The sequence below is a fragment of the Cheilinus undulatus genome, linkage group 24, assembly GCF_018320785.1.
Source record: "Cheilinus undulatus linkage group 24, ASM1832078v1, whole genome shotgun sequence".
NCBI classification, from domain to species: domain Eukaryota; kingdom Metazoa; phylum Chordata; class Actinopteri; order Labriformes; family Labridae; genus Cheilinus; species Cheilinus undulatus.
Genome location: NC_054888.1, coordinates 11,679,152 through 11,704,446, shown reverse-complemented (window position 1 = coordinate 11,704,446; position 25,295 = coordinate 11,679,152). Strand labels below are relative to the sequence as shown.

The 25,295-nt window shown below is 37.2% G+C and overlaps 1 protein-coding gene and 1 long non-coding RNA gene across 5 annotated transcripts in view; one reads left to right on the top strand and one right to left on the bottom strand.

Moving 5' to 3' along the window:
* The window catches only part of runx1 (RUNX family transcription factor 1), a 67,611-nt gene that overhangs the window by 30,391 nt on the left and 11,925 nt on the right, over positions 1-25,295 (bottom strand). Inside the window, exon 1 of one of the 2 annotated variants that reach the window (XM_041781837.1) lies at positions 3,608-3,695. The exons of the other annotated variant lie outside the window; for it this stretch is intronic. Coding sequence (XP_041637771.1) covers positions 3,608-3,695 — 88 coding nt within the window. Of the gene's footprint in view, positions 1-3,607; positions 3,696-25,295 lie in introns of those variants that run through there. 2 annotated transcript variants of the gene reach the window in all.
* The window catches only part of LOC121506182, a 91,427-nt gene continuing 80,508 nt past the window's right edge, over positions 14,377-25,295 (top strand). For 2 of the 3 annotated variants that reach the window (XR_005991621.1, XR_005991623.1), the window contains exon 1: positions 14,377-23,360. This is a non-coding gene — a long non-coding RNA (uncharacterized LOC121506182). The remainder of the gene's footprint in view (positions 23,361-25,295) is intronic. The other variant, XR_005991622.1, reaches the window with a different exon arrangement.

Below are 25,295 nucleotides of genomic sequence, written 5' to 3'. Positions count from 1 at the left end.
GAAACCAGATGTACCAGATCTAACCAACAGGGGGCAGTATGTGATCTGGGTCATGACGCTGTGCTCTGAGTGAACAGAAACACACACAGGGCGATTAAACTGGGCTTATTTAAAAATAGGGGGGCAAATTTGGTTTGTTTTCTAATTTATTATCAGTCAGCAGCAGATATCTGCCGCAATAAGATCTATCTACCAGTCTGATGACAAATTCTGATCTGATTTCACCCTCAAAGTCAAATTTATGCAGATATATTTGGTCTTTCTGTTTAATTCTTACAAAAATGTATGTTTATTTATGTGATTTATTATTATTGTTATTATTATTATTATTGTTATTATTATTATTATTATTATTACTATATTTATTTTTTCATTTTTTAATTGTCATATTATTTAAAAATTATAATTGTAATTCCTTCATTAATGCAGGGTTCCTTTTTAGTATTTTTATTTTATTTTTTAGATCTTTTTTTCCACAGGGTCAGTCATTTACTCATACATAAAAAGTATAATACACTCAGCCACAATGTGCTCCATTAAGTTTTGAAGAAATCAGACAAAATAAGACATTGTATCATATTAAAATAAGTATCTCTAGTCCATCCAAAAATAGAATGTGACTTTGTAACATAATTTAAATGGATAACTGTTTTAAAAAGTGCTTAAAATTGTAATTATACACCTCCCATGATAATATAGCAATGCGACTAAAAGTGTTGCTTTTTAGATAGAGAAATAAATGAGTCAGAGGGTCTGACTCATTGATTCAATGATGTTATAAAAAGCACAGGTTCTCTTTATAAGAATATCAGGGAGTAGCAGACTGCACTTCAGCTTTCAGTCATTTATCTAGAATTTCTTGAAGTTGATCTGATTTGTTTGGGCAAATGTTTTGTGTTGACTTTCCCTCAAATTCACATCCACTTAACAGCATCTGTAGGCTGATTTTATGAAACATTATTTTGGTTCTTTATAGCATTATAGATCTATCTTTAACCTCTGAAGACCATGCATGTACGTATGAAGAAATTACATTTTGGCTTTTCTACGACATAGGAATACTTTATGGTTTAAGATATTTTTGTGGGATTATTGTCCTGAATATCCTTTTAAATTAAAGTAATTTTCTTGAAATGCTGGATAAATTTACATAAGAATTTTTAGGATTTTTCATGGATTTTTTTGTATGTTTTGGAGAATTTTCATTGGAGGCTTTGGGGAAATTTGCCTTGAAAATCTTAATGGAAATTAAAATTTGTTTGGGGGAATTTTCCTTCAAATTTTGTGGATTTTTTGTATATTTATTTGTTTTAATTGCTTGAAAATTTTCAAGAATGCACATTAAATTTTGGAGAAACAATTTACTGAAATGATTAGGCTGTAGGATAAAGTTTCACTGAAACATTTTGAGAAAATTTCAGGTTATTTTGGTATATTTTCATGGGATACTTAAAAAATATGTTAAAGATTCTTCAAATCCATTCCAAACAAAAGCTTGGGTCTTGGGAGGTTAAAGAAGGAACTGAAAAGTATTCATAAAGTATTTGTGCTTGTATAAAAACACATTTTACCACAGGTGTAAGAGGGTGAAAAACCTTGGAAATGCACCTTTAAATTGTCAGAAATGTGCTTAAATTTGACCTTGGTAAAGATATAAGAGACCTGGCTGGATGTTATATTGATATTAAATTTAATGGGTTTTATTTTTAATAAGTGTATAAATAAGTGACAGAAAAAGAAAGCATGTACAATACACCTTACATTAAATTGAAGGTAACATTTTATCCCCAACCCTCACCAAACTCTACAATCCTTCTCCTTACAGCCTAGAGTCCTGGACTCCTGCTTCAGCGGGGTCTTTTTAGGAGTCAGTCGATGTGATTCAAGGTAAATCAACATGCTGTCGGATGAGTTTTAGAGAAACGCCAGTCTGCTCCTGCCTGCGTCCCTCTGTAGCCGAAGGGGGTATGATAAAAAATGTAAACGCCTCCACTCTCGTGTCGGCCTGAGATGGACGTGACGTGATTTGCCCTCGGAAATATCTATTTTTCACTTCCTCATGCAGGGCCTATTTGTCCTTTCTTTTACTTGTAATCTGAAGAGCATCTCAAAAAAGATTCCCTACCTGGATGTTAAGTTGCAAAAAGAACAAAACTAGCAAACACGCTTGTGTGTGTTTTGAGGTACCACCTGCACTGTGATCTCTTCTACCAACGTGCAGTTTCATCAAAGTTAGCGTCATTAAATCTGACACTGGGCATTTATTCCTCATAGCACCACACTTATCAATAATTCAGACAATGAAGGATGCGTTGAAACTGTAGATGGGTGAATTTGAGGCTTTTTGCCAGGCAACAGACACATCCTATAAGGAAGTTCAAACGCTTGTGGTGATCCAGATTCACAGACATCAGATATTTTAGTTACCAGTGACACTTTAAAGAAAATGATCCTTAAAGATGCCTCGTATTTGTTACAAATGGATGAAATTTTGTTAAAAATGTACAGTATATTATTTAAGATGTCATTATAAATCACTAGAATGGAAAAGGGCTGAAAATAATCTCTCTTACTTGTTCATTTAAGAGTTACAGAGAGACATTTTTCTCAGTTTTGCAAGGTTGAAATATAAAATTAAGATAAAGAAAGAGACAAAGCAAAAGTTAGGGAAGGAGAGTGGAAATGAGTTGTATTTCTCTAAGCAAGCGTTCACTACTGCCTGACTTGTAACATGAGCCGCTCTTGTCCTCTGATCCACAATCAATACTCACTCACAATCACCTATCAAAGCTATCGATACCAGCTGGATTGGAATGCATAACCGAAGCATAAAACATGCAACCCAAGAAGCTCTTTAAAATGTAGAATAGCTTTTATTTTGCTTCAAATTGTTACAATTATTATAAATTTTGCTGCCATTAATGATTTGAAGGCCTTAACATTTAATCTATGATAAAATGATGAAAAAACAATCTTGTGTGCAGGATAATGCTATCACTTATAGACATTAAAAGCTAAATATAATCTTAAAGTTTCTAAAATAATCAGATAAAATTTTCTGAAAAATTTCCTTCAGGTTCTACAAAATCCTGAACAAGGCAACTACAGTATAGTCGAGTTTTGTTACACTTGGTTACGTTTTGCATGATGGTTGAGATTTTCTGGACCCAAACTCTTATAGAAGTCTGTAAATAGCACCTACAACTCCAGAAAAAGGCCATAAAACCAATCCACAAACTCGGCTGCCCCTTCACAAAGCACAAGAAGTGTTTCAATAGTTATATTTAAGAGTTAAAAGGAGCAAAAAGGGACCAAGCTGACAACAAGAGTCTATAATTTGGCCTCAAAGTTTGGTTAAATTTGTAACAAGACACTAAATCCAAGCACACTATTTAATATGCTGGAAATTCAGGCAAATTAATTGGAAAAATTAAGGAAATTTTGGCGTCACATCTTCGCAGAAAGTGGCAAGCTTTATCTGATAATTATGGCCTGAAATTTCAGTGAAATAGAAACAAAAATGTGACTGACAAGACGATGGGGATGATGGTGGAGGCGGTAGGGGTGATGATGATGGCTATGAGGCATTTAGAAGGTCAAGTTTTACCAAAGAGTCCGCTTCCTGTCCGGCCTTTTCTCATCAGGTACATAGCCCAGGACAGGGGCCCAGAGCTGGAGAACGCCCCAGGGTTCATGCTTCAATTCCTGGGTGCAGGAGCGGCAACAGCTGGGGCCAAACGCCCAACACCCAGAGGGAAGAAGGAAGACGGTATCAAGGTAAAAAAGAAGAAGACGATAAGAGGAACTGGAAAAGGAAATGTGAAGATGAAAGAAAAGGAACAGCTGAGGTAAGTTTTTTTTTTTTTGCTTTTTATCAGCTGAAAGTCCAAAATTCAAGTTATGAAAAGAGTTCGAAAATCATTTAAAAAAAGACGAGCTCCAGCCTGTCCTCACCTTCAACAACTGCTTTTATACTCCTCATCTATCTCCCTATTCCCCTCTTCCCCCTCCCTTTATCTCACCCCTCATATTAGCAAAAACATGAAAAAAGTGAGAGAGAACGAAACGAGGGAGCGAGGAGGAAGGAGCCAGTCAAGCTTAATTCATTCCCTCCTTCTCTAAAGCGTAGCCACGGGGGACACGACTCCACTTTGCCCTCAGGCTCTTTAAAGCTGCTAATTTCATTTAGCTACTCAAATGATTTTTACCCTTTTTCCTCTCTTCCTCCCCCCCTCCTCCTCACCCTTTCCCTTTTTTCCCTTTTTAGACGCTCTGGTTGAAAATTTGGGTCACACACTTTTAAAACGAAGCTCTTTTTGCAAGCACTTAAACTGTTGGGTAATAATTTTTAATTTTTTTTGATAACAATATTTACAAAAATGTAGCTAACATAGAGGGCATTTGGCCTTATAGTTAATGCAAATTGACCATAAACTTGAAGGTAGCTAAATTGCAGTAATATAATAATTTTGCCTATGGACATGATTAGCCCATCACACTAGCTTCATCGATATGTTAAAAAGCAACAAAATCCTCAGGAAACCTTTTTTGGGACAGCAAAATAAACGAAGAAGATGATCATCTAAGTAAACAAAATGTTCTAGCTAGCTAACAAATAGCTAACCAGTTTTCCTCCATTTTTCCTAACCTTCGAACGTCCCTCCTTTTTTCCTTCTTTAATGTCCTTTTTGAAAATTTTAATCAAACCAGTAGCTTAGTGATATGCTACAATGAAAGGCCTGAATTGTTAATTTGGTTGATTAACCGTGCATTTTAGCTAGCATAACTGTTAGCCCACCACTGACTTCTGCGGTTTGCAAAACTTTGGTGGATGTAAAAGGTTTTTAGCCTGCTAGATAATACCAATTTTACTGTTAGCTTGGCTGTCAAAAGTGTAGCAATTTGGCTAAAGGGCATTAGCCACTGACTTGCTAGTTAGCAACATAAATTTGAAACCAATAAATGTCAAATGCTACAAAATAAATCATAAAGACAGCAATGTTTCTTACCAAACACATCTGGTTGCTAACTAATAGCTAACTTATTCCCCCCATTTTTTCTCGCCTTTCTCCTTTCTTTTCTGACTTATGCTTTCATGTCCTTGTTAAAAAGTTGAGTCCAGTTCTTTGCTTTGAGATATTGCCATTGAATAAGGTGGAATTGTTTTTTTTAATGATTTATCATATATTTTAGCTTGTGTAAGTGTTAGCCTACTGCCTTAGCGTTGCTTAAAGTGAATGTGCTGTATGCTTAGCGATAATAGCTACAGTTTGATATGTTTAAATTTTATAGTGTGATTTCTGTAATAAATAAAAAAAGAAGGATTAAACCTGTTAAGTAATGCTACTTTTACCGTTAGCTTGACTATTTAGAAGTATGTCATTTTAGCTAATGACCATTAGCCTCTGACTGGCTAGTTTGCTAAATTAGTTTAAATACAATAGCTTTCTAACATTTCCTGTGTTTGGACTACCAAATAAATAATAAAACAGTCATTTTGCTTTTCAACTATCTTAGCAAGCTAGCTAACTAATTCCCCTTACTCCTCCTTCCATCCTATTTCAATGTCCTTTTTGCAAACTAAAGCTTTGTGGCTTGTGCTGTTTAGACTCGGTGTGATACTGAGTTTTTTATTTTGTGGATTGATTTTGCACATTAGCTCAGCCTTCAAGTTAGTGACAATGTTAGCCTAAAGCTATCATCTGTTTTAACTAAAAAAATGTATAAATAGCAATAAAACATTGTTCTTCGAAAGCTGTTTAGCCTCTTTTAGCTATTTAAATTTGTCAGCTATTTATTCTATTTAGTACGTACTCACTAAGCTAACCATAAATAAGTGTGGTTGAACATTTGCAAAGATCTGATTGATTGAAAAATATCTGAATTAGGTTTTTTCATGAGGAGTAAGTGGAGAGTCCTGAGGATAGGCTGCTAAGCTGCTTTTCCTACTTTTTAAATACCAAAAGTATTTTCCAATTATGGTGATAAAAGAGGAACTATTGAAGTGACATTAGACCCCTTTAAGTTGCTCAGGTTAACCCTTAAGATGATGTTTATGTGCTACTTTATAGAAGTGTAGTTGTATTTGCCATTCAGAACCTTCCTCCTTTGGTTGGAGCTGAATAAAGTTTCACAACCAAACCCCAAGGTGACCACTACGGCTCACACACGCTGCCGGACAGTGAGCTTCCCACAGAGACTCTCCCAGAGGCCCTCTGGCTGGTGACATCACCACAAAGTCCCCACTCTTTGTGTGTGTGTATACTGTATGTCTGTGCAGAAAAATACAGGAAGTGTGTGTTTGTGACCGTGCGAGCTCGCCAACCTCAGACCAACAGCGTGTCTGGTGTGTCACTGGGTTATGGTGAGCCACAGTGGTCGTCTGAAGTGTTCATAGTAAGCCAAAACCAGGCCCGCGATAGCTCAGCCTGTCCTGTGATGTGTGTTTGGTTAGCCGGAGAGCAGCTCTGGAAACAAAACCGCTCTGGTGGGCAGAGAGATATTTGGTACAGAAAGAAGAGGGTCAGAGTCACATTAATCCATGCTAGTAAAAACTGAATGGAACCTGGCAGAGGATGAATTTCAACGTACTAAACCCCACTACTGCTTCTTCTCCTTCTGTCTCAGATTTAACTGAACTCTGGGGGTGTTCTGTGCCTTGGAAATGTTTTTGTATCCATCCCCTGACTTATACCTTTCAGTAACCTTTTCTCTGAGTTGCTTGGAGTGTTCTTCTGTCTTTATGGTGTAATGGTAGCCAGGAATACTTATTAACCAGTGACTTGACCTTCCAAACAAAGGTGTCGTTATGCTACATTCACTTGAGACCCATCTATTACCCTTAGACTAGCACCAATCGGCTTTACCTCTGTTGAATTAGGTCAGTCACTTTAAAGGGGTGAACATTTATGCAGTCACTTATTTTATCCTACATATTTTTATTTAATTGATTTGTAGAAATCTGTTTTCACTTTGACAATAACTAGGTATTTTTGTTTTTTTTTTGGTAAAAAAATATCCATATTATATTGACTATGATTGATTAATAAATAAATAAAAGGGTAAAACATCCAAGGGGGTGAACATTTTTAATATTCACTCTTCCTCCAAGAAGTCATGTGATATTTTGAACTGATTTTTTAGAATTTATATTTGTTAAAGTTAAGGTGAAAATTTCTGACTTGTAACTACATTGCTGTCATATGGCTCTACTTACTGAATAGATGTAAATACATTCAGTCATTAAAAGATTGTTGAAGAAACTTTAATTCAAAGCAACCCAATTTCACAGGATAATTTCATTGAAAACTAAACAGTAGGATCACAAAGTCCTCACGTATCTGCAGCAGCAGTTGAATATTTTTGCGGCAGACATTCAAAAAGTTTCTCTTAATGAATAATTGGTCGAACATTCACTAAAGTGCAAAAATGTGTCGTTTCTGCTTTTCAGATTAAAACTGTCTAATAAACTGAGATGAGGTGTTAAAGGTGTTGATAAAGAGGAGTAGGAGAAAACCACTGCTTCCTCCTAGACTCTCTCTATCCATCCATCGATCCTTCGCTCAGGGTGGCAGCATGTGTGCGAGCATCTGTGTGTGTGGGGTATTGATCCTCGCCATGCCACTGTCACTGGCCTCAGGGTGGCCTCAGCTCAGGGGACGATGGGGACAGACAGCCGCTGGCAGACCAAGGACCGACATTTATTTTTGACTTTTCCTCCTCAGCATGGAGAGAAAATTTGTATAGCTCCAAAATAAAATAAAAATATTTTAGTGCTTTTTACATTATGAGCTAGCTACAGAAGCCCTAAGTAGACAAACATTCATACATTTTATTTTTCTCTGTTTCCAATAATGAGGAGGTAATTTTGGTTTATAGGGTATTATCACAAGATAAAGAGGTTGATAAGAGATCAACTCATTATCACAGAAAAACTAACGGCTAGTCTAAACATTATGCTGTTCTTCCGTACAAAGCCCACCATGCCTAGCTTACATGACTTTAACCTCCTAAGACCCTGCATCCACATATGAGGACATTCTGGCTTTCTAACAACAGAGTAATAATTTCTACTATGAGAATTTTTAAGATTATTGTCGAGAACATCCAATAAAGTTTAAGTCACTCACTTGACAAAATAGGAGAAAATAAAATGAAATTTTCAGAAATTTTTATGGGTATTTTTAGAAATATAACTAGGAAATTTTTAAGTGTTTTCATGGAGGTTTTGGGATTTTTTTTTCTTATTTTCCTTGGAAGTTTTTCAAAGTAATATTTTTTTTAAGGGATTTTTTTTTTATGATCAGGGACTTTGTTTGGACATTCTCATGTAAATTTTTAAATTTGGGGAATGTATTTGTAATTTTTGGGGGAATTTTATTTGACTTTTTCAGAGGAGAATTTGCTATTAAAATTTTGGATATTCTCAAGGAGTTTGGTAAATTTATCTTTGAATTTTGGGAACTGGGGGGCAATACTAGAATTTTATGGAAGTTTTCAGGGAATTTGTAAGGGTGTTGGGGGAATTATCTGTCATTTTCATCGAATCTTGGGAAATATATTTGTACATTTTGGGGAATTTGTTTTGAGATATTAGGATAATTAAAAAATATTGGAATTGGTTGGAATTCTTGGGGGATTTTTTTAAAATTAACATTTAGACTTCATGATAAAATTAACCTAAATTAGTTGAAGAATGTATGAAGAAATTTTGTGGTACTTTTTATGTGGAACTTTAAAGATATGTTTAAGAACTTTACACAGAAATTGTAGTTCATTTTTTATATTTATTTTTAGAGCATTTTTACCTCTTAATAACCTTTTCTCTGATTCGCTTGGAGTGTTCTTTTGTCTTCATGGTGTAAAGGTAGCCAGGAATACTAGTTAACCAGTGACTGGACCCTGTAGACCCTCCTGTCTTTTGTTTTGCATAGAAATTGTAGGTCATTTTTTGTTAATTTAGAGCATTTGTGTTGATATTGGACATGATTTTTGGTCAGATTTAATTCCATTTTAGAGACAAGGCTGAGCTTGAAATGATCAAATCCTACTTATCCTCAATAAAGGAAGGAAAGCTGAGGTCTCAGGAGGTTAGAGTTGAAGTATTTCCTGACCAAACTTTATTAAATAAACTAGCAACAAGCTAGTACGAGTATCAGTCTGTAAGTTCAACAACAATAAAGTTACAGTCAGTATAAAAAAATCTACAGAGTCATTCAAGTTTTATTTAACAACATTTAAAATGTGTTACAGTTGGGCTACTTTTCCATATATGCCATTTGTTTTATATCTTTGAATGTTAAAAGTTTGAAAAGGAAAAAAAGAATCAGAAATATCCCTTTAAGACATGCTTTGTTTTTATAAAAACGCACTTCCTATGCTTGAACCAAATATTTTTAGATCCAGACAGTGCATGGATAAATATAAACATGCCTAACGAGGCATTTAGAGATAAAATAATATTTTTTTTCCTTTAGGGTGCAGATGGCGAAACAGTAAGGCCACACCTCATTTAAACGTGACATCCATGTTAGAGTCCAACCTGTGGCTTCTTTCCCACCGTCATTCCTCTCTTTCTCGCTCTTATTTGTTGTCTCTCTGACTCTATCTGCTGTTCTCATTTATTATAAAGACATAAAAAACCCAACATAATTCTTTAAAAGTCATCTCAGGCATGTTCCTTAAGTGAAGTTAACGTGTCTAAACACACACACACACAGCCGGAGTAAAGACAGCGGTCGAGTCTGTTCAGACACTTCAGTAGATTTGTATCGAAGCACTCTCATCAATTGATCAGCGACGGAGGAGTTAGCAATTGTCTCTAGTTAACAGAGCAGCTAAATCTATCTGTGCCTCACACACAGCACACGTGCACACACACCTCCTCTATAATTCATGGGGTGTATTGTGCGGATGCAGTTAACTGCCGCTTAAAAGTAATTAATTGATTTTCTGACATATCAGTTAGCAGCAGCAGCAAATGACACACACACTCACACAACACACACAACGCCGACTCGCACAAGGACAGAGGAAACAATGATATCCATGAACAGGCACATGAAAGAGCAAGCGGGCTGAAACAAATGCACATTTTTAACCCAGGTGCCGCCATTTTAGGGCAAAACTTTTACACTTAACAGGACGTCTGAAATCTAGGCATGCAACACAAAATATGTCATCTAGAAAGAAAAAAGCAGAATTTAAATGATTTATTATTCATTATTGTTAAGGGTGAATGTGTTTGAATATACCATCAGAATCCAGTTCATTAGTGTACCTAATATTGCTCTATTGTAGTGTAAAGTTGATTTTCAGAGTAAAATTATTTGTGACCATATTACTATCATAATCATAACAAAGTTTATTAATACAGCACTGATCAAACAGACATGAAAAGTGCTTTACAAAGCATAAAAGAGTGACTGAAATAAAGACAACAATGTGGGAACAAACCATGAAGACATATTAAACAGGAAAAACCAACATAAAGCAGAAACATCTCAGAACAACGACTGAATAACAGAGTTAATGTGTATAAATGGGATATGTGTTGACAGTTTTCTGCCACAATGATCATGGATTTTTGCATGTTTGTCTCAAACATGACCACAAATGAATCGTAAATTTGAAAGAAATGCATCAAAAACATGAAGACAGCATACCGTACATGGTGTGTTAAAAGAATGAAGCAGAAAACTTTCCTCACATTCACCTTTCTTACATTATTAAGACACGTATATCCACAAAAAAAACAACAAAAAGAACTATAATTCTGGGTTATCCTTACTCATGAATGTGGACACCTATGAGATAATCCAAGAAACATCAACAAAAATCAACATTATGATATCTAGAGTGCTCTGGATCAGTGTTTCCAAACCTGGGGTCTACATACCTCTAGGGGGATGCCAGAGATCTCAGGGGGGCTCAGGACCCTGTCTGCTCTGACACTACAATTTGACATACATATTTTTCTAAAAATCATGATTAGAAACATAGTGTTTGACAGCATATTAGTGCCAACCTAAAAGACATGTAAAATATTAACAGAATCTGTTAATTTTTGAGCAAAATAGTTGAAATTTTAGGGGAAAATAATTTAAATTCTTCATATTATAAAGTCATACATTTCAAATAAAACAAACTCAAAAATTCAGATTTACACAGTGAGAAATTAAAAGGAAAAATTTCAACATTTCCAAAATTTAAAATGTCTTTAGTTTTGACATTAGACAAACAAAAATTTCAAGTTTTAAAATTGAATATTTACAACAGTGTAAGGTCAAAAATTTACAAGAAACCAAACTGAAGACAGTGGTTTTTGTTTGAATACATTAACAACTTTTAAAGTACTTTTTTTCTTGTAATTTAACAACTTCTTAAACTTAAGAATTAAATTGAACAGTATTTTTCTTGAAAATTAACAGATCCTCTCTTTTTCTAGAGCGACTTTATACACCATTGTCATAATAGATCGTTTATACACTAATCTTTTGTTGAGAACAAATGTATGAGACCATGGAACAGTGCTTGTGTTTTTAAATTGTTATTATGATTCCTAACGCACTTTAAAATGTGAGCCAGCTCTAAATCTTTATTATTGTTGGTTTTAACACTGTTTATTACCTGTCTCTTGATTATCTTTTATTTATTATGATGTGTGCTACTGACCTCCTGGCCAGGTCACCCTTGTGAAAGAGATCTCCATCTCATTGGGTCTTTTTCTGGTTAAATAAAGGTTTAATAAATAAATACATTAAAAGTTAGCCTCATAGCATAATTGCCTAAGCCATTTCTGGCCATATCTGCCTAACTCTGTTGTCCTAACGCTGCTGATTCAGTCTGCTTCATTTTTCTGGAAACCTTAAAACGTGACTTAAGCAATTATGCTGTGAAGCTAACGATATATCTATGATGTTACTTTATGATGTTAATAGAAATTTAAATAACCTTTCACAAGTGGGTCCTGGGGGGCTTAGCTTTTCTTAGATATGAGTAGGGGGGGCCTAAGGACAAAAGGTTGGAACCACTGATCTAGATGACTTTAAGGCCCAGACTGTGACTGTGACAAGTCTTCATCCAATTATTTAAGTCAGGATGACTTTGTCAAGAAACACACATGATTTGCAGTTGATAAATTCTCTTTATTAGTTATTATGCCTATGTGGAAAGCATCTAGCAGGAACAGCACACGTTCCTGCTTGATAAAGCATAGAGGAGGAGCTGGGGTGGAGGAGGGTTGCAAAAAGCAGCTTGCAGAGGGATCAGCAAGGCATAGCCAGGCTGGAGTTTGACCCAGGACTATTACCTCTTCATCGCACTGCTAGGACGACTGGTGCCACCCGAAGGGATACTTCGATCAAAAATGACTTTAAATATGTAAAAAGAAAATTTAAGATCTAACCTATGTGTTTAAATTCACTGATGAATAATTCAAAAACAATTTTAGTAAATGTCCTTTTCTTGCCTTTAATTATTTCAATATTTTTTTGTTTTAGGTCATCAGCACAGACCAGTCTGCTCAGAGCTACAAGCAGTGGAAGTAAACCAGGTAAAACTCACTGATGGACATTCGATGTGTGAAAAAAGTTGAAAGAAAATAACTCATTTAACAAACTTGAATGGAAATTCTTAATTTGTAAAGACAGAAGTGTGTATTTTTCTTTTGTGTATGTGTGTGTTGAATTATTTAGCCGGCCTCTGTGATGAGAGAAGACAGGCTTATTCTTCCTTAACTCTAAATTGATTTTCTGACACAAGAAATGAAGGACAGAAAGAGAGAGAGAGAGGGAGAGCGGGAAAGAGAGGGAAAGAAAGAGCATTTAATAATACACATACAGAGTTATTTCAATGTTTATTCTACATCCTAGAGATGGAATAAAATGAAAGAAGATGGCAAAAGTGAGATGAGACTTTGAGGGCGAGAGACAGGATGAAAGAGAGAGACATCATGACGAGAGGAGGAGGATAAAATCGCCTCGGGCCGTGTTTAGTGCAGTTTGAATGGCTGAGCAGGTGCATTAGAGCAGAAACTTTTAACTCAAACACACTAAAAGGAGAAACACACTGCAGGCCGGACAGTGAATGTGGACGTCTCAAGTGATCAGAAAGGTTTACTGAGGGGAAGTCCAATTCTGTCTGCTCTAGAAGTCCTGACAGAAAACAGCTCAGAACTTTGAACACGTCTGATAAAATCCAATCCTTAAAAGCAAAACCTTATTTTAGCAGCTGGTTTGAAAAGACTCCTTAGGTGAAGACAACAAGTGACCAGCAAAAGTGGGCGGAGCAAATTTGCTGGCATCTGTTTACAGCTATCACTATACGCTGAGAGCTCAACTATAATGCTGTAGCTACAGGAGTGCCACTCTACCTGGTGAAATAAGATGGTTTCACATCATTCTGTCACTCAGACACAAGCATCCTGATGAGAAGAAAAACTCCTCTTTACTTCCTCTAATAATTCTCTCTTTATCAAGCATTGAACAGAAACTGTGGTTGCATCCTCTTCTCTTTGTGGCTAAGTGTTCTAATGATGCTTTTTAGCAAGTCATAGTCTATGGTATAACAGCGCTGCAGTTATGTAATTGTTAAGTACTGTCTGATATTGACTGATGGATGGAGAAGTAGCAGTGATTTGTGGACGGAGAGATGGGTCCAGGCCTCAAGGGCAGGAAGAGGAGGATGAGAGGAAGATTGAGGGAGAGATCCCTGAGGAAACGAGAGATTGGGACGAAGAGGACAACAGAGATCCTGAAGTGATGGTGAGAATCTTTTATCATCAGTCTGTTGAAGTTTTATTCTTCTGAAATCCCAGATTTTCTGTACGTTGTGCCATGAAACTTACTGACCATGACCAGTCATGTCAGACTAACTCTAATATCTCTTTTCATCTTGAGGGAGTGACTTAAATTTAGGCACTGTTCAGGAAGTGTTTTTGTGCATATTATTTCAAACTGGATTGTATGCTCAGCATGCTAACTCTTTAACAGAAATGATATTTTTGATGCTAAAATATGATTATTATTGTTATCCATGAATTTTCAAATTTACTGATTTACAAAAAAACTGAAAAAATAGTAAAGCACATTATTATTTCTTGATTAATATGTCAAATTGTAGTTACTTACTTGCATTCCTGAACAGAAAAATTAGTTTTAGTGGTTGAATATTATGCTTGATTAATTTCTGACTTCTCAGAGAAGCCCAGTGAGCCAGCTCAAATTTGGGTGTAAAAAGGTGAATTCAGTTTGAAATCCCTCATTCCTGTTCAAAATGGTAAAATGTCGAGAGCTGACTGAAAATGAAAGTGTCCGCATTAAAGCACTTCATGATGCTGGATGGTCTTTGAGACAAATATGACAGGTGGTCGAATAAATTTGTTAAGCACTGTATATCTACTTATATGATGCTGTTTTAGTTAAGTTTCATCTATTTAAACATAAAAGTTGAGTATTTTCTGTGAGTTTTCATACTTGTAAAGGCTCCCATGAGGTCTGATGGGGAACAATTTAAAACACAAAGCTCAAATATTTGCTCACTCAGATATTTTTTGTAAGGAAAAACAACTGCATATATCCAGGACTGCAGTAAGTTAGCATGGTAATGAGGGGAATGTCTTTGCCCACAGAGAGTGCAAAAGTTTACAAAAATTATAAGGGACTCACAGGAGTTTTATGTATTTCCATTTAATGATTTTCCATTCTGTAACTCCTCTACAAATCTTACTGAATCTTTATTGTATGCACAGCATGTACAGCAAATAAAACAGGTACACAATATACGTAGCCAAATGTAATGCAACACATCGCAATGCAAAGCAAAGCACTGTGTAATGTAACAACAAGGAACATCACAAAATACAACTTAACAACATTGCATTGCATATTGCAAGAGCAAATTACATAGCATAGTACAATGTAATGTGACCTATGTAATGTAACGTAGTGTAGCTTAACGTAGCCTAATGTAGCATACCTTAGCATAACATAGCATAGTGTAATGGAGGATAGCATAATGTAGCATAGCGTAATGAAGCATAGCGTAACGTCGCATGGTCTAATGTAGCATAGCATATCGTAGCATAGCGTAACAAAAAGAAACATCAAAAAATGCAACTTAACAACATTGCATGCATATTGTAACATTAAATTACAAAGTATAGTGTAGCATAACATAGGGTAACTTAGCATAACTAAGCATAGTGTAATGTATTATAGTGTATCCAAAAGGAACACTTCAAAACTTGCAACTTAACGTTGCATTAAATATTGTAACTTAAATACCATTGCATAGTATAAGATAATGTAATATATATATATACACAACACAGCACAATGTAGCATAACATAGCATAATGTATGATGGCGTAACAAACCGAAACAAAAACGAACATCTCAAAATGCAACTTACCGTTGCATTTCATATTTAAACATTAAATAACATAGCTTAGTATAACATAATGTAACAAACAATCATAACACAACATAACGTAGCTAAACGTAGCGTAACATTACATTATATATTGTTAAATCAAATAGCAAAGTACAGTGTAATGTAACGCAATATAGCATAACGTTGCGTAACGTAGCATAGCCTAACAAAAAGGAACATCTGAAAATGCAGTTTTACATTGCGTTGCATACTGTAACATTAAATAACATAGCATAGTACAATGTAATATAACCTAATGTTAAATAATGCAGAGTAACTTAGCATAACGTAGCCTAATGTTGCATAACGTAGCAAAATGTAGCATAACGTAGCAAGACTTAGCATAACATATCATAGTGTAACAAAAAAGGGGACATCTCAAAATGCAATATTGCACATTCTAACACTGAATAACATAGCATAGTGTAATGTTGTGTAACATAATGTGACATGATGTAATGTAACATAACGTTACAAAGCACAGCTTAGCATAGCATTGCAGGGCTGATTGTGGCCTGGGCAAGATACTTAACCCCAATTTGCTCCCATTGCTGTGTCAGTGGTGTGTAAATGCGTATTGCATCTACGTATTAGTAAATACTGATGGTCACCCAACATAGCTGCCTTCCCAATTAGTGTGTGAATTAATATAGTATGCAGAAATAGACCAAACTGTACCATGGAGTGCTGAAATATACAGCTCCATCTGGACAAAACCGTTCCTCCTACTTCTGTCTTGACTTTGTCCTGCACATATACATTTTTGTTTCCATAAGTCTGTTTCACAGCCAGCTTAAAACTCCCTCTGAGCAGATATATTTGATTGCTAATACTTTTATTTGAAACTGCATATTTCTAACTTGTAACAGAGTATATGTAACACTGTAGTATTACTTCTTTGTGTTTAGTTGAACATCTGTTCTTCTTCCACTTTTCTAAGGTACAAGTTTGCCGTTTCTTCTAGAGGTTGTAGAGAGACGTGAGAGAGTGCTGTTGATTATTAACAGTCACATACTGTAAGCACACAGCCTCAACCTAACAGTCATTATAGATGGACACAAAAATCAATGATTTTTTCCACGGCTGAGATCAGTTCTGACAGTTGGAGAAGAAGACTTCCAATCAAGTAATTAAGCATTCACACCCCTCAGGCTTTGGTTACTGTACGCCTTATGTAGCATCTGTCTGTGTGTGTTTGCATGCTAAGTAACCCTGAAGACTCTGCAAAACACAAACGGGTCATCAAAGTGGAAGGAACCATCAGAATCAGCCAATCAGGAGCGCTAAAACCCGACCACACCGGGACGCACAGAGCCCCAAACGAGCCAATGAATAAATCAGAAGGCCTAAGTTGCCGGGCGGACTTTACAATACAGAATAGAAGGGCGCTAATGGGTGTGGGCGACACACATACACTTTGCATTTGGTTGTTAACCACAATGTGGGGACAAATGGGGATGGAGGGAAGGAAAAGGGGGTGAGAAAAGGGTGAGGCGACTCTTTGCATGACTTCTTCGTTAACCACAGCACCAAAGGGACCCTGCCTCTCCTCGCACAGGACACCTGTCCCACCAGACTTTACAGACACGCAGCCGCCGTCTTGCCCATTAAGGCTGAGGCGAACCAGTGCGGTCTGGAGAAAAACGGGACAGGAACTGGGGAAAAGCTGCAGATGATCAAGGGCGCCATCGATCGGCAGATGGCTGTTCGCTGTTGGCGGTTTCTCAAAACTTCGTAGGAGGTTAGAGTCAGCGGGGAAGTGTAGCGAAACAAGGAGGGCGACTGAAAATAGAGATGGATGACGCCATTCTTTAAAACCCACCCCATACGTTTCTATAGCTTTCTACTCTGTGTATAGCACATTGTTTCTTCGAGAATTTCAAGAAAACAATCAAAGCTCCACCCTGACTTCCAACCAAAACACAACCACTGACTCTACTTTGGTTACTCAGGGAGGGTTTGGCATTGACCAAAGTTGCTGAAGAGCTCGTATTGGTTGCACACTGTGGTGAGGTTGAGCTCTACCATTAATCTGGTCTGTGGCCTCTCTGGTGGTTCCCTTTAGCACACACAAACACAGTCATCCAAACATTTGCTGAGCTAATTTCAAGATAAAGACAGACTAGTATGTGGTCTATGGCTGAACCAGCTGATCCCGCACAATCATGTTTCAGTAAGACATGAGGAAACATTTACATGGAGACTGGGATATCCCATAGTATGTCTGACTGACTGCAGAAAATGGTTCATTTGCTATTAGTCTGTGTGGCATACAGATCATAAAGATAAAAACATCCACTATCTCAAAATATTAGAATATTGTTCAAAAGTCCAATTTCTCATCAGTTATTTATCTCACTTAGTTTCAGTACACACAACCACAGTCATGGGGAAGACTGCTGACTTGTCACCCTCCACAAGGAGGGTAAGCCACAGAAGGTCACTGCTGACAGGGCAGGCTGTTCTTAGAGGCTGTGTCAAAGCAGATTCATGGAAAGTTGACTGGAAAGGAAAAGTGTGCTAAGAAAAAGAGCACAAGCATCAGGGATGAGGTCAACCGTCAGATGATTGACAAAAGACGAAAGTTCAAGAACAAAAGCCACCACACAGACTGGTCCAGGAAATTGGCTACAGTTGTGTTCCAAGAGGGGCACAGAATCCAAGGTGATTGAAGCCCAGTGTTTCCAGTTCCCACAGTCAGCGATGGTTTGGGTTCCATGTCATCTGCTGGTGTTTGTCCTCTGTGCTCTATCGAGTCCAGAGTCAATGCTGTCAGCCGTCTACCAGGGGATTTAAGAGCACTTATCTCTGAGGTTGTCAAGAGGAAGATGAGAGACACCAAACTCAACGACACAGCTGAAGGCTGCTATCAGAGCAACCTGGGCTTCACAACACCCCAGCAATGCCACGGACTGATTGGCTCTATGCCACATCACATAGATGCAGTAATTCATGAAGAAGGAGCTCCAACCAAGTACTGACAGCATAAATAAATATCCATACAAAACCGTGGTCTTCAGCAACCCCCTGGGAATGTATGACATCATCATGACATCATATGCAACAGCTGAAGGAAACACAGGTAGGACCCTTGACAGTGTAAAGTTTGGACAGCATGATCAATGAGCTAAATAGCACCCTTCTTTTCCAGTGTTTGACAGTTTGACTGATATTATGCATATTTTTGCATGTGAAGCTCCCCAGAGCAGGTTGATGTTACAGAACAGTGAAGCGATTAAACAGCCGATTGGAAGGAAGCGAGAGAGGAGAGAGAGCGGCGAGGGAGGAGACGGAGGAGGAGAGATGAAAAGGAAGAGAGGAAATGAAGGGATCTTTATTGGAGCGCCGTCTTCCTGCTGCAGCTGACGGAGTGGGACAGAGGGAGGAGAACGCTGCAAAAAATGATGCTAAGATTGCACACAAAGAAATCAACTACAAAATGTGACATTTAAGGCACTTTATTCTCTTTATTTTGACCATGATTTGCTTACAAATACATGACACATATTACAATTTATTTTTTAATTGACAACATTTCTGAACCATTATAACTTTTAACAGTGGATGTTGATTTTTTTTGGGTGATAAAATGCTTAATTCACAATGCATAATGAGGTCAAACTATAATTTATTTTCATGCACTATGAACTGCTGCCTCTCTAACATTTATGTATCAATCCACCTGTGAAAATAGTCCCCTCCCCAACAAAAAAGTTGCATTGAAATCATTCAGCTTTTATTAGTAAATGCTATTGAATCATAATGTGGGGATCCATTATAAAAAGCATGAGGTAAATGTTGATATCTTTTGCAGTGGAAGGTGCCGAGATCAAACAGCAGAGGCCGGTTGTGTGATGTGTGGCCAGATCGCCACATGGGAGCCTCTGTGTGTGCGTAGGTGTGTGTTCTGCATGCCTGTGTGTCTATACATGTACGTGTCTGTGAAGAGTGAGAGCAAAAAGAAGGACAGATTCGAGATGAATCCATAGAAGGCTTTCTGTGCTTATTCCCAGGCTTCAGAGAGGCAGAGATCACAGCTGGACAAATGACCCACAACACAGAGAAAGAGAGAGAGGAGGGATACCACAGGGTTGAATAAAAGAAATCATTACAAGAGCACTAGAAATAAATGAAAGACAGGATTTATGAGCCTGTGGGTGTGTATGGGCATTTGAGTGTTGCTCTGAAGTGCTGAATCATGATGATGATTTTAGCAGACTCACCAAGACTGAAGTTTAAAGCTGTGGAAGAGCAGGAAAGCAGGGGGGAACACACAGGAAAAATAGTGTCGGACATATGAAAATCTATTCTCCAACTTTTTCCTCTATCAACTAGCAGAAATAGATTATGATCCCTCAGGAAATACAACACAAAGAAAGGAAAAATGACACTGTGTGTATTTCTTACACTGCTAATGATAGACATTCATGGTCTCCAGAAGATGATTCCTGATTATTTGGATGACTGTTCAGACCTTTCCTCAAAACAAAAGTTTCCTTTTCTAATAATTTATAGAAAGTCAACATACAATCTCTTCATCTCCTAAAAAATGATTTTATACAGTCCTGCTCTCCAGAGGATTAACCATTTAAATTTCAGGAGCTTGAGTTTGAACTTTTCTTCTAGTCAGACATGTAATTAAAACTATGAGACACAAAGATGTAAAACTCAAAAGCAATGCTTTGATGACCTAAATCTACACAACCATGCTCAGTCACACTCCCAAGAGGATAAACCCTCTCAGTTTTGGAGGTCTAACCTCTCGTTAGACCTCTGATTTAAAGGATGAGACACTAAGACTGAAAATCTAATAAGATAACTTATTTCACTTAAATCCTCGCAATCAAAGATTTTAAATCTTATGGTTAGGTTTCTATGACTTGAATAAACATGATCATTTTCACCAGAGGGTAAACTTTCCCAGGTTTAGAAACCTTGTAAACTGTTCTTTATCGACACCCAAAACTTTAACTTTCAGACACAGTCATGCTCCAAAGAAGACTAGTTCTGTTATTACACACAAAGATAAAAAATCTTAGGGCCTGAATCTGCACAATCATGCACAGTAGAACTCCCCTGAGGTTAAACCCTCCCAGTTTGGAAACCCTGTGACCTTGCTTCCACTGGGACCTCCAACTAAAATGATCAGACTCAAAGACTGTAAATCTAATAAGACAAATTCTGCTACTTGAATCTGCACAAACAAACAGACTTAATTCCTTATGTTTATGTTTTATATGGCTGAAATCTGCAGTCATTTTCACCAGAGGATAAACTCTCCCAGGGTTTGAGACTATCTAAGCCATCCTCTAAAGACACCTTAAACTTAGATTATCAGACACAAAGAACCTAAAACTTTATGTTAAGGCTTCAGGGATCTAAATCTGGACTTTCATGCTCCTCAGAGGATGAACCCCAGGGTTTTAGAACTCATATGAACTTCCTGCTCGTAAATCCGTAGATCATTTTTCTCTAAAAGAAACCTCAGAGCCTTTAGTTAAGTTTTCCATGACTTGAACCTGCACAGTCATGCTCCCAAAAAGACAGACCTTCTTTGTTTTAGAAAACCCACACATTCCTTTTGCTAGACCTAAAATTAAAGGTATAACAGCTTGAGGTTTAATTCCTTATGGAAGACTTCTATAACTTGATTCTGCATGGTCATTTTCACCAGAGGATAAACTTTCTCTGTTTTGGAAACTCTGTAAGCTATCCTTTATGCACTCCTTACATTCAAATGATCAGGCATAAAGACTTTGAAACATTATGATAAGGCTTCTGTGTCCTGAATTTGCTCATTCATGCTCCCTAGATGATGAACCCTGTGGTCTTAGAAACTATGCGAACTTCCTACTTGTAGGGCCTTCAATTAATAGTTATCAGACACATTGATATTACGGCAAGGCTTCTCTGACCTGAATCAGCATGATTATGCACAGTCAAACTCCCCAGAGGATGAACCCTTTCATTGTTGGAAACCTATGAACTTGTCCATAGTAAGACCTTTAAGAGGATCAGACACAATTTCCTCCGTTGCAGTAGATTACTGCTTTAGTGCCTGTCTTTATTCAGGAATCACCAACTGAAAATCTCCTTGGAAAGGTCACAAGTGGACATAGAAACATGATCAGATATTGCTTGTAAGTGCATATGAGGTAAAATCTTCCTTATGTGTGCTGCTACAGTGGGAAAGCAAATAAATCATATTAGGAAAACTGATGATGCAATCTGCAGCTTGAAACAATTTACTTTTGGTTTCTGCATCAACAGCTTCTGACCTTTTTTTTTTAAGTTTAATTGATTAACTGTGCCTCTTCCTTCCTCTTAGCCAATGTGGTGTGACTAATGTGAGAATTACCTAAAACATTAAGACAGTGCAAATAAAAATGAGCATAACAGAGCATAAAATTGATTTCTTGTCAATGATTTCCCGCTGTTTTTTTTCTACCTTCACAAACAAGAAGCAGCTAATTGGAAAAGTTTGTACCAAATTATGCCTGAACACCAGCTGGACCATCTGATGACAGGCGTGTCAGCTCTGCTCTGCACTTTGAACACAGTGACCGGCTGAGTAACAGTCGTCCTCGCAGTAAACTGAGGGAAGGAGAAGGAGGGGTTTCTGGTAAAACAACTCTACTAATTTCTCATAAGTCCTTCCTTCCTCTCTTTCATCTGTCCCTTTTTCCATCTCTTTGTCACTGACTAACTAACATCAGCAGCATGCAGGCTTGAGAACACATTTTTACGTCTTTGAAAGCAAATGTGCATGTGGGAATCAGATGGCAGAGCAGAGGCATCACAATACACAGTTTATTCTTTTCAAATGGACTACTAAATGAATTCACGCTCTGAGGGAGAGAAAAATGACCTCTTGTAAGATGCACACTTAGTTTGCCACAAAAGTATGTTGATTTTATGATTGCAATCCAATGCAAAAACTATTTGACTACAACAGGAGTAGAAACATGACATGACTGGTTATTATTTAGTTTCAAATTCAGTAATTTTTACCTTGGTGTCTACAGATTTATTATTAGTTGGATTACACTATAAAATGAGACGTTCAGGCACAAAATCAATTATGTGACATTTCTGATCCACAATATAATTCTTAACAGCTCTTCAGAGTATCCTGGTTGGGACACCTGACATGGCTGTCCAGGCTTCTCAAACGGCAACAACCACTGTATATGTCAGTAAGTATGAGCACACAACTTTTACTGTAATTCAAATGAAGTATAGATATTTTATTTTGCATGGCACTCATATGACTGGCGTTTGAATTAATAGAAGCACATTCTTCCGTGATGTCCCTGAAGTAACCATTGAGAGAAAGAAACGGAGGTAACGGAAACTCAAACTATTTCATGGTTTGACGTTGGAGAAGACCAAGGTCAGAGTAGCAGCGCAACAAAGACTTGATGCAAAGACAGTTGGATCTGTTTGAAAGTTAAATTCTAAAAAAAATATCATGAAAAATGCTGGAAATTGTCGAATTTTTACGAGCCTGTTGATGACGCAGCTTTAGCTAGTAGCGCTATGCTAGCCTTAGCAGCCTGAACCGTTAAGTCATAAACCGCCAGGACTACTCTTCAGGAATGTCAGACCCTGACTCCAGGAGACAAGTATGTCTAAATGGGAGCAGTATTCCAAGAAGAGACCGGTGAATGAGCAGTGAGAGTTGACTTGTGACCGAAACTTGCTTTTTTTTAAGGAGAGCTTGGGAGCCCGAGCTCAGAGCGGATTAGCAGGTAGCTTCAGAGGATGCTAATGATTACCTCATTATTCTAAAACTTGACAGGGAGTGTTTTTCACTATTTTTTCTACATAGGTCATAACTCAGAAGTCCAAACTGAGGGCATTATGCAATAAAAAGAAGATGACCAGTTGGGCGAAGTTAAAGATGCAGCCTGTTTAACTACATGAAGGTAAGACATTTACATGTTTGACCATAGGGCTGTAGGCAGCTCATTTCTATGTTGTCAATACCGTTTGAAGGCTTTTTCTTATTATAATGAGCACATTACTATAGGGCAGAGGAAAAAATACATTTACATACTGTGCTCACCTTAAAGCACTGCTACTCTAGTTAAAATTTACTTGAGCAAAAGTAAGAGTACTGGTCTATAAATCTACTCAAAAGGATTAAAAGTATTAAACTTTAAGGTAAAGCTACCCCTGTATAATAAAGTCAAATACACTGCAAAATTAACAGTGTTAATTAAACTCATATAGAGCTGAATTTAATGCTTTAAAGGTGTTTATGTTGGTCAACACTTCACTTTTAAAGGTGTTAAATATTTTACAATATGACAGAGATGCATTCACTCATTAACAAAGCAGAGAGTCAGACTCATATTAAGACAACCAATACATCCTGATGAAGAACGTGATGTGATGCATTCTCTAGGAGTACCTAAAGTCACAGGCAGGTAGCTCAGTGGTTAACTTCAGTCGTGGTGTACATCAAAAACAACAGTCCACCAGAAACGTGACTGAAAGAACCCCAGCAGGGATCACTGTACAACAGGCAATAACGTCCAAACACATCTAAACACTCTACCCAAGGGCATGATGGGAAACTAAGCCCACACGTCCCCCAAGATTTGAAATCACAGTGGATAAGAATATTGTACTCAAGTTAAGCACACTTACTCTGGTTAAACTTACTCCGGTGGTATTCCTCTATTAACAATAGTCTTTGGATATGACCAGAATAAAAGTGAAAACCAGTCCTGTATTTCAGCAAAAGTGCTCTTTTCTTTCCTTTCATCTACAGCTATAAATAGTAACTTTAAAACTCTAATAGTCAGTTTAATAAATACAGTTTTATTTTTTCACTTTGCTGACTCCTTGTCTTTCCTCTTACTACTCTTTTACACCTCCTCTGTCGCACTTGCTCCTCCCTCCTTCCTCTTGCTAGACTGCAAAAATAACGATTTCCGTTTCTCACACTCTTGTTGTGCTAAAACTTCTTGTTTTTCAAAGCAGGGGCAAACACACACACTCCGAAACACACAAACACACTGAGCTGAAGTCCAGTCAGGCCTCTCTTGTGGTTATTTATTGCAAAACTCTGCTTGGTTTGTGGCTTTGGTTACTGAGTGTGTGTGTGTATGAGACAGACAGAGGGTTGGTGTGTGTGGTTTACCAGCTTGGCTAACCGATATACAGTGCAGCAAACTTAAAATGCATGATTGCACACTGATCATATCTCTGTATTTATTTGAATGTCTGCAGGGAAATTGTGCAAAGATAAATATTTGCATTGAGACTCTGTTGTATCAGGTTACTCGTTGATGTCTAAATAGTCCATAACATCTGTGTAACTTTGAATATTAGTGTCTGCATCATAAAAACTACACATGCAGTATTTTCTCCCTACAAGTTAACAGAAGTAGCTTTTACTTTTCTGTTAGTCTGCGTGCGTCTGTGTGTTGTTGTTGAATGCGTGGCTTCGACTCTCTAACGGTCGCTCTACCACACACATCCTCCTCGCTTCCTTCTTTCTTCACTATCTCCTCTGTCTGTTACGACTCACACACAGTCACACACACGGCAAACAGACATTTTGAAACCGTGTTAAATTAGATTGCACAAACGGTCATGTTATTTAAGGATGGAAGTTACTAAGATTTTGTTGATATCAATGCCATTATTGATTCTTCTTATCAATTACTCAGTTCCTCATCAATTACTGGCTATAATAAACAGTTTTGATAACTACAAATGTTAAACATCAGATGTTTTGAGTAGAGCATGTTAAAATATACAAAAAATGCTATTTTTTTGTTGGAAATGTCTCAGTCAAAACAAACTGCTCTCTTGATCTTCAAACTCTGAACTCGAGTTATAAAACAATA